The following is a 15,181-nucleotide window of genomic DNA, read 5'->3' on the forward strand; positions in this document are numbered from 1 at the left end:
CTAAATAAGAAATCGTAAATAAGGATTCCTCATTTGCTATTTCTAAGCACATCTAAGAAGCAATTCCTAAATGAGATTTGGGCATTTTGGAATCGCTATTTACCACCAGGTTGAACCTGGTGGAAACCATGTGCAAATTTTAAAAATGCATTTAATAATGCATTTTTAAAATTTACATGTAAAGCACACATGCACTTTTGGCATGTGTGCACCTTACATGTTGCAAAAAATTATTTTGGGGTGCAGCAAAGGGGGCCTTAGGCCCCCAGCACCCTGGGGTTTTGCATTTCTAAAATTGCGATTTCTGGTTAAGAAATCGCAATTTAGGAAATGCAATAAATTTGCAGATATGTGCCTACAGGCCCATAGGTGCGAATGGGCCCGGTATCGCAATTTGCGATTCGGTAATAGCATTTGCGATTTTTAAGAAATCGCTATTACCGATTCGCAAATGTGATACATGTCATTTTGCGAATCAGAAATAGCGATTTCCTAAAAATCCGACTCGCAAAAGGCCTCCTTGATACATCTGGCCCTCAGTCTCAAAATAAGAATATAGTTGGGAACTGAGAACTTTAGAGAGGTATTGTGTTCAAGGTGTCATTTTGCTCATGTGAAGATTTGCAATAGATACCATTCGTGACAGAACCTCAGTGATACGGGTGATATAAGCAGAATAAAAAATGTTGCACCCTCGGCTGGCTCTCTGTCTTACCTCTCTCTCTTCTTGAAGATGGACATGGGTGGAACCTCCTTCTCTGGTCTAATAGCAAAATTCTGGAACTTTCTTGCAGAGTTAAGGTACATCAAGATCATCTGGAATTCAGTCAGGCAGCAAAGATCTGACGATTCTCCAGCAGATCACACTCTACAGAAAGGAAATACCACGCCCACCCTATTCATCCACACACTGATGATAGGCCTGAAATTCTAAAAATGAATATCTCGCTTCTCTTAGCTCAACTTCATAATTAAGCCCAGAAATAAGAGCACCACCTCTTTATATCGGCATCCTTCCGGTCATTATGAAGGACACCAAAGTACTTCCTGCACAGTTCCACTTTATAACTCATGTTCTTGAACCCAAAACAAACTACCAGCATTTTGTGCTGCCTGTCCACTGAAATGTGCCCCAAGGCCTCTTTTTGGCTATGGTGTATGGATGCAGGGGTAACCACATTACAGTACGATATAAAAATTGAAAACCTGTGTTGTGTTTCTGGCCATTCTCTAAAGTTTTCCCTTTTCAGGACCTGGCCACCACATCCTTAGCGCTAGCAATTCTATTGGTGCACCCTCAGTGTATTATATTTCTTGGAGGCTTAGCAGTTAGGACAACACATTGGAAAGTGTTTTTCAAACAATTGAAAGAACACCTAACACCTTGCAAAAAAATGCTTCATTCAATTCCTTTCAATCAAAATAACTTTATTGGGAAGACAGATCCAACAGTGTAACCACATTTAGTATATGTCATTTAGCTAGGCATCAAAACAGCAAGATGAGCACAATGTTACATTTCTGTTTAATACAAAACAGACCTACAAGAAATTGGGCAGGGGTGCGTAAGACTGCATTTCCTGGGTAGCCTGGCACAGATATAATAAATGCTAGTAGCCATTATATTTCACTCTCTTATCTCCTACAACTTTGGACATTTTTTCTTCACTTTTTCTTGGGCACATTATTCTCAGACATATTTATCAGATACGTCTCTGATATCCATGTACCTTACCATGCAGGAGAAAATTAATCACAATTTATATTTCTCACATGTCAGACTCAGTGACTAGCACTGGGTTTCCACTTTTGTATGTGTCAAATTGTTGTGATATATGTTTTATTGTACCTTAACTCAAACCTAGTGAATGTCTATCATTCTTGCGTATCCCTGACAGAGATAAGGAGGTGTACAGGGCTGAAGATTCTGTGCTTTGATCTATAACTGCACATCCATGAGCTGACCAGAGAATAGTTTATTAACCTTCTAGTTCTTGCTCTAATTTCTTGAGTTTGGTTACCTCCTGTGCAGGCGTACTGATCTGATGGCACTGACTAGACATGTATTGTGACCTGCTTCCTAGTATATATGTCTCTAAATTGCTGATGTGAGTGTTTCTGTTTTAGTTCATTGAGTCCCTCTTTTTCTGTTGAGTTTATGTAATTTTACCTACATGGAACCAATATGTAATTGTCCACTTTCAGGATGTCTAACAAAAGGGGGTATGTCCCTAGTTCTGCACCATTTTTGGGCAAGTTCTAAAACACTTTCCTATGCTTTTGTAGAACTGCAGCTAAAATATTACAGTGGGTGTAGTCTATGTCTGGGTCTTTTTGGAAATGTAAGCATACATCAGGATTAACCAACTACAGAAAATTACTGCAAAGCTGAGGCTTTCTAAATGCAGATTTCACCAGGAAAAAAATTATTGCAGTTGCACTGTGAAAATTGATTTGAGAGTGCAAAACTGGCGATTGGATGCGCAAAACCTAATGCAATTAGCAGTACCTCATTTTAAGCTGTTAAACACAGAATGGGGTGATAATTCCAACACAAGGAAATAGCGTGCAGTGCATTATGAGTAATTTCCACAACAAAATTACCGACTGGAAAGTCCAGCAAAGTGAGGGTGATCCCTGTGCTAGGAGGCTGAGGTGTGCACTCTTTATATTGTGCTTAGGGCACAAGTCCTAAAAAAAGAAGTGGGGGGCTAATCAAGTTAGGGAGTACTCAAGTGGCATTATGGTACATGACTTCATGGCATGTGACATTGCATGTGGGATCACAAGAAGAGACATTACAGGAAGTAGCATTACAACCCATGACTTCACCGGAAGTGACAAGACAGAAAATGACATTAGATCTTAAGATCTCATACATATGTTTAGCAGGTCTATCATGATTACATCGTGAATACATTTAAGTGAATTATGAGATTTAGCATATAAGATTTTGTGTCAGGGTGGTGCCTGAAACGTGATACAACACAAAATCTAGGCCTCAGCACATATGGGTTGCTGGCCTCACAAAGATCTCTGCATTTGGTCCCTTAAAATCAAAAGATATTTTAAAATGCAAACTTTTCAACCAATTGATCAGAACAAATTTAGTGCCACGTTTCTACGTGTTGCAAATGACTTTGTGTCACAGTTTTTAAAATATATATACATACATGTAATATATATATTTTAAAAGCTGTGACACCTAGAAATTTGCAACAAGTAGAAACGTGGCACTAAATTGTACCATTGCAATTGCAAATAGGTGTGACCATCCAGAAAGCCAGGATACTCGAACAAAAGGAGGCGTGGGATAGCCCCTTAACCCCAACCTTTGTTTTGGGCCCAGGAGGAATTTAAATTAATAAAGACCCCCCTGGGTGCCTGCATGTTGATGCTCTGAATTAAAGCAGGCAAGGTTACACTGGGACGAATTCAGCATGTCAGTGAAGCCCAAATTCTTGGCAGGATGGACGGTGTCCACCGTGTGAACATAGTGGGTGGCCGACGTCTACCTTTGCATTATACCCCCAACTTGTGCCCTGACTGTGCTCTTTTTCTCCAGCAGGGAGTAAAAAATCGATTTTTTTTCTTTCATTTTGTTGCAAACTGACTTGTAAAACCCTTTTTTTTACAATCTAGGACAAGAAAATGGGGTATTTGTTTGAACTGAAATAGGACCAAAGGTCCGTGAAATGTCTGGAAAATTAGGTTAAAGCTGCTAAACCAAAGGAAAGTATAGCTTGAGAAAGGATGAGTCACTGCTAACGGCAACATTTTCATTTTAAATGATTCCAACGGAAGAACAAGCACCTGGCAGACGGCAACCTTTGTTACCACAGTTACCTCGTCCACCTTTTCCTTTGCAATTTCCTCTCCCACCACCTCTACCATTGCCACTCTTGCCCCCTCTTTGTACTTCTGCTTTGTTTCCAGACCGCTTCACACGTGATTGCTGAAGAAAAAAGTAAAAGAATACCTATTAGCAAATATCCCTTCCTTTTTGAGCATATATTTGTAATAATTTAATATACCAGAAGAAAGATTAAGGAAAACTGACACAATGAATTATCATTGCTGCTGGTCTTTAGGCTTTAAAAAATGTTTATTTTGTCAATGTTATTTTTCTTCTGAAGGCAGGCACTGAATGAAAGCAAACATTGCATAAAAGCCAAAATGTTCACCTTTTTTAAAGTAACCCAAAAGTTCCTAGCACTGAAGAGGACTACCTATTCTCTGCAAGTTCACATTGTGCAAGAGAAGAATGCCAGCACTCACAGTCACTTGAGAGATTAGCTGAAGTTTGGCGACGCTGTTTCCCATGTTATGCTGTTGTGGGTGGTAACACAATGTATATGACAATACAGCAGACCAATGGATGAAGAGGACTGGCTGAAATGTGGCAGTCCAAGTTGGGTTTTGGTCCCCCATATAATCTCACTTAAATTCCTCAAGCATCTCCAAGGAAGCCTTGTACAGTTCTGGATTCAATTAAGCACACTTTATTGGTAACACTCTGTGACAGAGTAAACCCTTGCGCCATTTTACGCCTGCACAAGGGCGGCGTTCCCATGCAGGGAGGCCTTTAAAAACGGAGCAGTGAAATTTACAAAATTTCACAGCAACATTTGTAGCGCCATTTGTAATGCCTGCTCAGAGAGGGCGCTAAAATGACGCGCATATTACATTCAATGGGCCTCTCTTTACCTTGCAGGATTTGCAGCACAAATTGGAGCTAATTCATAAATTATGACAATATTGTCCTAACGTGCACCATGATGCACCATATTGTAAATACAGTGCACACATGGTGTCATTAGGGGGCACAGAGGGGTGCAAGAAAAGTGGCTTATTACAGCTCATGCGTCACTTTTTTGTAAATCTGGCCCTACATGAGAACGTATACCAACCACATTTTGAAAAAACAAATCTTTTAATAAGCACACCCTGAAATTAGACAAATGTAGCACAGCTATAGTATTTAGCATGCAAACAAAGCAAAGGATTACCAAAAGCCCAATCTACTCCAATTAATTAATTGGAGGACATAAAAAGCACTTGAACCAGCATTTGGTCTTTTAGCAAGTGAAAATGGTTAAACCATCTCAATCCCATAAAATCCACTAACTGACATTAAGGGTTGTGATTGCTTTTGTGCTGGCAAAATGGCCTAGGGAGTTAAAAGCTTATGAGTCTCCTAGTAAGAGGGCTTTCAGGGCAACCATAGGTTTCCTGTGCTCCAATTGGGAGAACTGAGTCATTTAACAGTTGTGTTCTGTGGCTAGTGATAGAGATCACATTTTACTAACACATTAGTGGCATAGAAGTTAGCATATGGTGACTTACAGGTTTCATTTAAAAGCCTAACAGAGAAATTAACATGAAATGTAAAAATGTGCACGTTTGAAACAGGGTGGACATTGTGACCTCCATTCATTTTCGACATCACGTGTTGTCATGATAAATGATTTGCGTTTATATTTAACAGACTAATGATTAAAGTTTCTTTAATGGGTATAATATTTTATGAGAGGAAAAATATTTTATGAGTATTAAATGACCATGAATTAATCATACTTATATTAATTTAAATGAATTTATTCACAAGAGGTATATGTGTGCAGAAAAATAAATGCACATTGAAACTGTTCTAATGGTAGGCATAAATAATAATTACAACTGAATAACTTGCTTTGAATAATTCATTTAAATTGTAAGGTGTGCAATAGGATTTATATGTATTATTTTTCACTAATATGTATTTAGGCTGTCTTAGCTAGACTAGGCCTGAAAATTCATTTCTGCAACAGTAGTGGAAAAGTGCTAATTCATTATGCTTCCTTTGACCTGAATTATTTCCTAGGTTGCGGATGTGTTAGAGAGTGTCCTATTGTATTGACGACAGGAATGTTTTAACTAATAACAACTGTAACAGCATTTGTTCTAGCTGTCGAACAAGGTAGGAAGCATTATTTTATTTAGATGAGAGGTGTTAGAATCATCCTGTAAAAGCCTGGTAAAGGGATCCTATGTTTCAAAATCCTATAAATTGTTATACTGTGGGAATTCATCAAGATGACTTTTTATCTTCCCTGAGAAAATCCGAATAGTTGCTAACCTGATGGGCGTATATCATTCTCATTGGATATTGGTCAAGATGAGTCCACACAGATGACCAGTCAGACTTAAATGGACTTTTCCACATTAGGAAGAGAATTTTGAAACTTGTAGTGGAGTCGAGTCTTGCTTATGACCATTGCTGTGATGCTACTCTCTCTTTTCATGAATTTCTATGATCCTTAGATGTCTTCTGAAGAATTAAAGTCATCCTTTCTAATTGCCCCATTTGCTTATGCTGTTCAGTTCCAAAATGCCCAATACATTTCTGAACTGCTGACCTGCCCTATGTGCACTGCCCCTGATGCTGCTGTCTACTGATACTGAGAAACCGTGAGCGCTCTGGACCAAAAAATCTTTCATGTCTACTGTCCCATGAGGAGAGGTATATAGTTTGTAATGTGGTTTCTTGTTTCCTTTTCAGTTTAGATGATTACACCAGTGTACTTTTATAGTAACATACCCTAGTTAGATGATTTTACAAATTATGTTTGTCTTCTGTTTATGTTTTGCCCGGTCCCACACATGCAGGCCCAAATTTGTATTAGGGATAATGATGGCCCAGCCCAAAAACTGATTGTGATTAATTGAGTTTGATGATTTACTGATTACACCACCATCTGCTTTGAAATGTGGTTTTGATATAGATAATACAGTTCTGTTAATCAGTGTTATTCTTTTGGAGTGGTTAATCTTATTGATGTTTAGTAGGCTGGTTGTGTAGCCATTTTAGTCATAGCTCCATGCACGTTATTTTAGCAAAACTAGGCATGCAGCTGTGCACTTTAACTCAGATTTATTTTATTCAGCTTAGTTTATTATTTTAACAACAGCCACATTTGCGGTCTTGTTTTATTTCTCTCTATCTAGCTGTTCTTTGCCTAGACATTTCTTCACTCAGTGCCTTTCTCAAGGCTGCAGTAAGATAGGTTGCCGGTAAACGTGGTAACACTTTGTCCCTGGTATTCATAGAAACATACACATCCTTACGTAGGGATAGTTTCTCAGACCATCAGCTGTTTTATTATAAAAACACTTCCCTGTCCCATACATGTTAGAGGGAGATTCCATCCAGATGACCATGACTGTATGCTGATTGCTGAACGCTTCGCTACAGCTGCTTATGCGGACTTCAGGCCTTTGCTCAGTTATGGGGGATGATGTCTTCCCAGGGGAGACTGAAGGGCAGAACAAGAGCTTAACCTGCTGTGCTCTAATATAGCCTAGGTAGGAGTTAGTCTATTTGATTCTAGTGACAATATGGTAGCCTTATTTCTATGCTTTACTCTCCTTGTCACAATTTTATTCGTGTCATGCTTTATCATCCTGGTTATTGCAGTACATGCTTTATTATCTAAGATGCAGTTGCTTCATTAAAACCTTATTGAAACATATACTGCCTCTGCTGGTCCTTGTAGGAGTCAATTGTGGCATGCACTCGGCTGCCCAATCATCCCTGCTCTTGGGTACAGATGAGGCACTGCTAGTTAGCCGGTGCAAAAAACCCAGATTGGGCCGACGGGTGTCACCTGCAGTGGGTTAAACTCAGTCCCCCACACCGCAGGCTCAAATCCAGTAGTCTCATTAGAATAATGAGAGCCTACGAGACAGGCTAAATCGTTCTAGATGTTTTGGTCAGCCTTTGATTTTCATGTATGTTTATAACTTAGTTTCTAGGCACCATTTATATTATTTTGGCTTTGTGGTTGTAATAAAGCTTTGTAACTTTATTCAGTTTGGAGTCTTGTTTCCATTGTCAAATTAGTCATGATGGTTAAAATTATTTATGTTTCTCATGTTATTGGTTTATGTTGAATTAATCGGATTACCACATTCCTCACTGAATCAAAAGATTTCGTCAACCTCTAGTGCAGTTGGGACGAGTTGTGGTGTCTCACTAGAGCGCATGCAGTTTCTGATCCCTAGACAGGAAAACGACCTCTGTGTGTGCTCCAGCACTATCTTACTACGGGAAGCCAACTGTTATACTAAGTATTCCCTTCTAGCCCTTGCCTCTCTCTGGATATCAATGAAGTGCAGTCCAAGGCTTAGACATGGAGGTGGTGGGGCTATAAACACAAAACACAGTAAAACAGCCAAATACTCCTGGATGTAACGATAGCCAATCAGGGCTTTAAATTTTCTTTAAAAAAAAAAGGAACATACTTTTGTTGTAGTAAACTGGCCTGCTGTCTGGTGGGTACCTAAGGTACTTACACCTTATACCAGCTCCAGGTATCCCCTATTAGTGTAGTGTATGCAGTGTCTAGAAGCCAGCCTCTCAAGAGGTAGCTGTGGATAAGCATCCAAGGCTTATCTAGAAGACATGCAAAACTCATGCACTACCACTGTAGTCACACAGCACTTACACACATGAAAGAAAACACTCAGTGTTACAAAAACAAAGGTACTTTATTATGGTAACACAGCACCAACCATACTATATAGGCAATATATATACTAGTAGTCAGAAATAGGCATAAGAACAGTTAGAAAACAGTGCAAAACAGTAGAAAAACAATGGAGAATGGTGACCCTAGGGGGAGCACACCACATTCTAAAAAAATGGAATGCGAGAGTTGGACCCCCACCTAGGTAAGTGGAGTGTGTAGAGGGGCACTGGGGTTACCAGGAAAGCACAAAGGTAAGTGCTACAACACCCCGTGACCAGGAAAGCAGGAGCAAATCATTAAAATTTCCCAAAAACACCCACTAAGAAGAAAAGAAGAGAATTGCAAAACCCAGAGACAACTGCAAGAAGCCAACTGTGGATTCCTGAAGAAGAGGACCTGTGGAAAGAGGGGACCAAGTCCTGAAGACACAGCAGAGTCCAGTGGGGGCAGGAGCCCCTACCCACCAAGCTGAGGATAGAGAAGTTTGTCGACGGTGAGGAAGGAAGGTCAGCAGTGCAGCCCTGGAGTTGAGTTCCTGGAGGTTGCAGGTGATGTCCCACACTGGACGGAAGATTGCAGTCAGGTTTGCATGTTCGGATTCCACCAACAAGCTTTGGCACAGGCAAAACTCGCAGTTGGTGGAAAGTGGTGCTTCGGGGGCCAGAAAGGCCCAGGAGGACTCAACCCAGGAGGGGGATTCAGAGGGTGCACTCAGCTTCACAAAGAGCCCACAGAAGCACAGAGAGCACTCACAGGAGTCCCAAAGGACAGGGACCCAGAAGTTGCAAATGGAGCCCACAGCACTACAAAAAGGAGTCCCTAGCCACAGGAGAGTCACTCAGGGAGCTGTGATTTGCAGGAAGGAGTGCTGTGGGCTGGAGCTACACAATGCCTGAAGATCCCTTGGAAGAAGTGCCAACAGGCCTTGGCAGCTGCAAGGGATGCAGTACAAGGGCTTACCTCCACCTAAGTGGGACAGCTGGTAGAGAGGACCGACGGGATTACTTCTGACCACCACCTGTGATGCAGAATCCATGCAGCTCAGCTGGAGAGGGATTCGGCGCAGCCAGTCGTCATTGCTGTTGGTGCCTGCAGATGCAGGGGAGTGACTCTTCACTCCAAGGGAGATTCCTTCTTCTTTCCTGTGCAGACTAAAGACGGTCCATCCTCAGAGGATGCACAACTGGGGAATTGTTGCAGAAGCTGGAAGGAGCCGTGGAAACAATGTTGAAGGCAAAGTCTTCACCTTTGTTGCAGATTGGTGGGTTTTGGAGAGTCCAGATGCAGTTTCTCCAGTCAGAAGTTGAAGTGGAGATTGCAGAGGAATCCCACTGGAATCTTGCAAGCTGAATCTGAGGAACCACCCAAAAGAGAGACCCTAAATAACCCTGAAAAGGGGATTGGTCACCTAGCAGTGTGAGCACCTATCAGGAAGGGGCTCTTATGTAACCTGCCTGCCCTGGCCACTCAGATGCTCCAGGAGTTCCCTGCCAGCCTTGAATTCAAGATGACAAAACCCAGGGACCCTCTGGAGGAGCTCCGGGCACCACCCCTGTGGTGGTGATGAACAGGGGAGTGTTCACTCCCCTTTCCATTGTCCAGTTTCATGCCAGAGAAGGGATTGAAGGTCCCTGAAATGGTGTTGACTGGTTTATGCACGGAGCACACCGAATGTGCCCTTCAAAGCATACCATTGGCCTGCGGAGGCTACCCCTCCCAGGCCATGTAACACCTATTTCCAAAGGAAGGAAGGGTGTAACACCCCTCTCTCAAAGGAAATCCTTTGTTCTGCCTTCTTGGGCTTCAGCTCCTCAAGCAACAGGAGGGCAGAAGCCTGTCTGTGAGGTGGCAGCAGCTTGGGCTGCCTGGAAAACATCCTAAGGCTGTAGGAGCAATGGTGGGGGTCCTCTAAGGAGCTCCCAGAGTGCACTGGATCATACAACCAATATTGCAAAATTATTGGTGTATGATTTCAACATATTTGATACCAAACATGCCTATGTTCGGAGTTACCATTATGTAGCTGGACATAGGTGGTTGCCTATGTCCAGCACACGCATAAAATGGCATCCCTTCACTCACGAAGTCCTAGAAAATGAAACTGGAATTTGTGGGGGCACCTCTGCTAGTGCAGGGGTGCCCTCACTCACAGGCACTTGCACCCTGCCCTTGGGCTAGGAGGGCCTGCCATAGGGGTGACTTATGGTGACCTGGATGCAGTGATTTGGCAGTGAATGGGTGCATGGACCTTTTCCCGCATGCTGCAATGCCAGCCCTGTAGAACACTTTGTATGGGCTCCCTATGGGTGGCATAATATATTCTGCAGCCCATAGGAATCCCCTGGTACCCCAATGCCCTGGGTACCATATACTAAGGACTTATATGGGGGCACCAGTGTGCCAATTGTGGGATGGAATACAGAGTTTTGGCAGGGAAAGTATGATCACGTGGGTCCTGGTTAGCAGGATCCCAGTGAACACAGTCAAACACACTGGCATCAGGAAGAAACAGGGGTTACAAGGCCAATAAAGAGGGTACTTTCCTACATTTGTGCACACATGTTGCAATGATTATTAACACAGAAGACCAGCACTCTCATGCCACTTTGCGCCCTAATTTTAATGCCAAATGATTCAATCAGAAAAACGAGCTGGGACATAAATGTCACTCTAATGCCTTTACCTCTAAATAAAAAAAGTTTCATCCACACTGGGTTTTCCCTGTGGTCGAAGAAGAATCTGACATTTTAAAGCCACCCCTCCACTCCAATTGAAGCAAGGTGAAAAAGCAGGATTGAGACTCTGTCAAGCGCCATCGAAAGATCTAGCAAAATCAAGATGGCATTATGACCAGAATTAAGATTCAGCTTAATAGAATCTGTTATATCCAGAAGAACCATTTCTGTGCTATGTAATGCCCAAAGCCTGTATGTGTTGGGTGCAGAAGACTGAAAGTGCCCAAGAATTCTGATAGTTGTGTTTTGACAATCTTCTCAAGAAACACTGAGGCAGCTGGTAACAGGGAGATAAGTCTATAGTTTGAAAGAATTTCAGGATCAGCATTTAGCTTTTTAGGAGGGGAATGACATTTGCTCTCTTAGTTTTTTATTGTGGAGCCTCATTTTAACCAATTTGGAAGTATATTGCGAATGTTAGTATGCTTACACAGCTTCAAGTTGATTAAAAAAGGTCCATACCACCAATAGGGAAATATATTTGATGATTTTACAAAGCAATTCAGATTCAGATACCTGCGCTTCATCACAACCTAAAGCAGGCACTGTTTATTCTATCAACATGTCTACATTGATTAGACCCAGATGAAGAGGATAGAAGTAAACTGTGACAGTCCATGTGAAGTCAGAATTGAGCAAGTCACAAAATGAGTGTCTCAAAGTAACAAGGAGCCAGCTCTAACCCCAACCTCTATCACAGCAGAGAAAGGGGTCCAAGAACTGACAGTCACCTCCATGAGGCACCTTGGACAGACTGGACCACACAGTAATCTCCTCTCTCATTCAAACATCCTGCCATGAGACCACACTAGAGGTTTCAACTCCACCTGCTGCTGAACAGCACTGTGAGCTTATCACTAGGCCTGTGCATAATTTGGTTACACTGGAATAATTTGCTGCAATCTCTGTAATTACACATTGTGAACATTGTGCATAATACCAGAGTTTACAGCACTTTGCGGTCTAGCATAAATGAGATATCGTTTGGGGAAAAAACTATTGCAGGACTTAGACTGATGTGAACGTCCCAAGCAAATTGTCTATCAAAGTGGTGGTTACCCACGGCAATGGGAAAATGTTTGGCTCTCCTGGAGACCTTTTTGGGAGGGTTAAACGAGGGGGTATCTGGTGCATCAGAGTGGGGAAAGATCCTACTACTTTGTATTGTGGTAAACCCATGGATGCTGCCCATAAGCATGGAAGCACTGTCTTGAAAATACCAATGATTTCAAGTGTTTGATACTGCTGTAATCTGTTTTGGTCAAATGTATACAAGATGGTAGCTGAAACATGCCAACTTAATCCACTGTATGCTGAGGGTTGTTCAATAAAAATAATTTGTTTTAAATATTGCAGGAGCACAGGAAGAACATCGGTGGTTGCAAACAATGTGAGCGACCCAAATGTGCGAGGTATTTCTTTACTGTGAGTACCAATTAAATAAGACAAAAAGTAGGCCTGGGCAGAGCTCACTGAGTTCATCTCTGCGGAATTCTGTGGAGTGGATTGTAAACTTTGTGGAATTATATGGAGGTGGAGTTCCATGAACCACAGAGTGGCACCCTGTCCTGATCTCGGAAGCACTAAACATGCCCGACCCTGCTTAGTGGTTCCAAGATCAGATAAATCCAGAAGAGGGCTGTAGGCAGTGAAAGCTGCCATTGCAGGCCTCATGTGCACCGGCCTGCACCTTGTGCACTGCACATGGGAAAGGCCAGTGCACAAAAGGCCTGGGCAGATCTGAATTCAAGTCAGGGCCGTAGGCAGCAAATATTGTTGTTTCAGGCCTTTTGTGCACCAGTGTGCACATAAAAGAAAAATGAGGACTCACCTGGGTCCTTGTTGCCAACTGCTCGTACTCTGCCTCCCTCTGCCCCCGGGCCCAGCCTGGGCTGCTGACGGAGGGAGGCCTGCAATGACCAGACAGTCTGCACTTGTGCTGTGTGGCTCATTACTGGGCTGTAGTGCATGCGCAGTGAGCTCTGCTCCACTGGTGGGGCTAGCAGTTTTTGGACGAACTCTATGCTCCAAGCTGAGCGTGGAGTGCCAAAAACAATGGTAGCTCCACCAGCAGAGGGGAGACCGCCACCCACCCCTGACAAAATGTAATTTTGTGCTAATTGTTTTTTTGTTTTTTTTACCTAAGAATGAAATGCAGCTTTTTCTTTTCTTTTTGGTTTATACAGAGGAAGTGCAACTGAGAGTGAGGCTACTCCACATAAAGTATCAACTTCCCCAAATGGTCCCGGAGACCCCTTCCTGTAAATTGTCCAGCATTTAGCCATTTTGAATTTGGATTTTGGAGGGTTGTCATCACTCTTTCTTTTTTCATCAACCTCCCTTGGAAGTTAGAATAGTTCCTGTTTTTTTAAAGTAAAGGAAGTTGAGTGCTGTTCTTCGCAAAATGTTTGCGATGCGTACACCACTATTTTTTTCCTTTTTTCTTTTTGTATACTTATTGCTGATGGTCTGGACTTTAAAATAAGGGAGGGTTAGGGCAGGCCCATGTGAGATTAAGGACTAACATTTTTGTATAGTAGAGCCCTTCAGTTAATAAAATTTTCTCATTTTCCTGTTTTTTATCTTTAGTTTTGCCAAAGTTTGCATCTCTCAGCCCTGCAGTAACTACAGTCACAGATGTGAGCATTGAATCTGAAACTGAATTGTCCCAGCAGCAAATGGAATCTTCACAGAAAACTCAAAACAACCACATTCTGCTATACATGACTTTCAGGTGGGTTGGAGCAGAACAGGAAATTGAGCTTTCTGCTCATCAAGATGTTGTTGTGACTGCTCTTTTGCTGGACATATCAACGTCATGATCTTCTGCAAGCAAAAGAAAGAGCTCTGCCCCATCTTCTATAAACCCCCTTTCTAATGATCTTGAGATGGACTGGACCCCGACAGAGAACTGCCATGAGACAAGGCAAAAGGAAGGATTCCTAAAGCCAAACAAATAAGGAAGTTGATGGTTGTTTGTGTGGAGAGTAGCACAAAGAAAGTACAGTTCATTTGACCATTCTCTGAGTCATGCAGTACCACCAATACCACCTGCTTTCATCTTTTAAAAAATAAAAAAACTACAGCAACCAGCACCAACCCTACAGCAGTCACTGCCCACCCTAGAGAAAAGCCAGCAAAACTGCCTAGCATCACCTCAACAAGTTAAACAGGCATTGTCTCAATAAGAAGGCTCTCTTCCCCAATGTGATCCATAATAACAATTTGAAGAGACCAGTGCAGAATGCTCCCTTTGGCACAAACCAAAGTGTTGTGGTAAGTAACATGGACATTATGGTATCATGGCCCTACTGGCCCATCTGAAAACTCAAAATGCAACTGTATAAGAAGAGTACCACAGAAAGGTAGCTGCTAGTGACCGAAGAGAAGAAGTTGAACTGATGAACGGAGGTGGTGGTGAGGAAACAGATGTTGGTGTTATGTGAAGCAGCCATGTGATTGTTGCTCATAGTGTGCAAATATCAGCCACAGAAACCTTGGCATGGCACAAGTGAATGAGAGATACTGCTACCACAAGGCATCCAAGCAGCTAACCTCTACCCATAGGTACTTGTGGAGGCATCCTCACGAAGAATAAAGACCCTGATTTAGATGGTGACGGAAATGGTTCTCCACCTCAACAGGAATGGAGTACCCTTTCCACCAACCTGAAGATTCGCTGACTACTCCGCCACCGCTTACTACATACCCCCAGACAGCTGGACACTGTAAGATCTGTTGGATGTTAGGCCATGTGTCTGCCAGCCCAATTTAGACTAGTTAGACACAAAGCCTGTTTTTTACTTTTATAAATTGCCACCTAATATGTGGTAATATGTGAAAGTAAAAACGTTTCAATGACCTGAACACCATGGTGACAGTACTAACGCCATTCGTAAATATCTACATCAGCCCCATAGATCTAACTCACTGTCA

The 15,181-nt window shown here is 42.3% G+C and overlaps 1 protein-coding gene across 1 annotated transcript in view; it reads right to left on the bottom strand.

The window, feature by feature from the left end:
* Positions 1-1,417: 1,417 nt before the first annotated feature.
* Positions 1,418-15,181, bottom strand: part of LOC138261693 (cathelicidin-related peptide Pt_CRAMP2-like) — a 118,384-nt gene continuing 104,620 nt past the window's right edge. Inside the window, exon 4 of the mRNA XM_069210953.1 lies at positions 1,418-3,955. Within this exon, the coding sequence (XP_069067054.1) occupies positions 3,785-3,955 (171 nt within the window). The 3' untranslated portion in view covers positions 1,418-3,784. The remainder of the gene's footprint in view (positions 3,956-15,181) is intronic.

The sequence above is a fragment of the Pleurodeles waltl genome, chromosome 10, assembly GCF_031143425.1.
Source record: "Pleurodeles waltl isolate 20211129_DDA chromosome 10, aPleWal1.hap1.20221129, whole genome shotgun sequence".
In the NCBI taxonomy this organism is placed as follows: Eukaryota; Metazoa; Chordata; class Amphibia; order Caudata; family Salamandridae; genus Pleurodeles; species Pleurodeles waltl.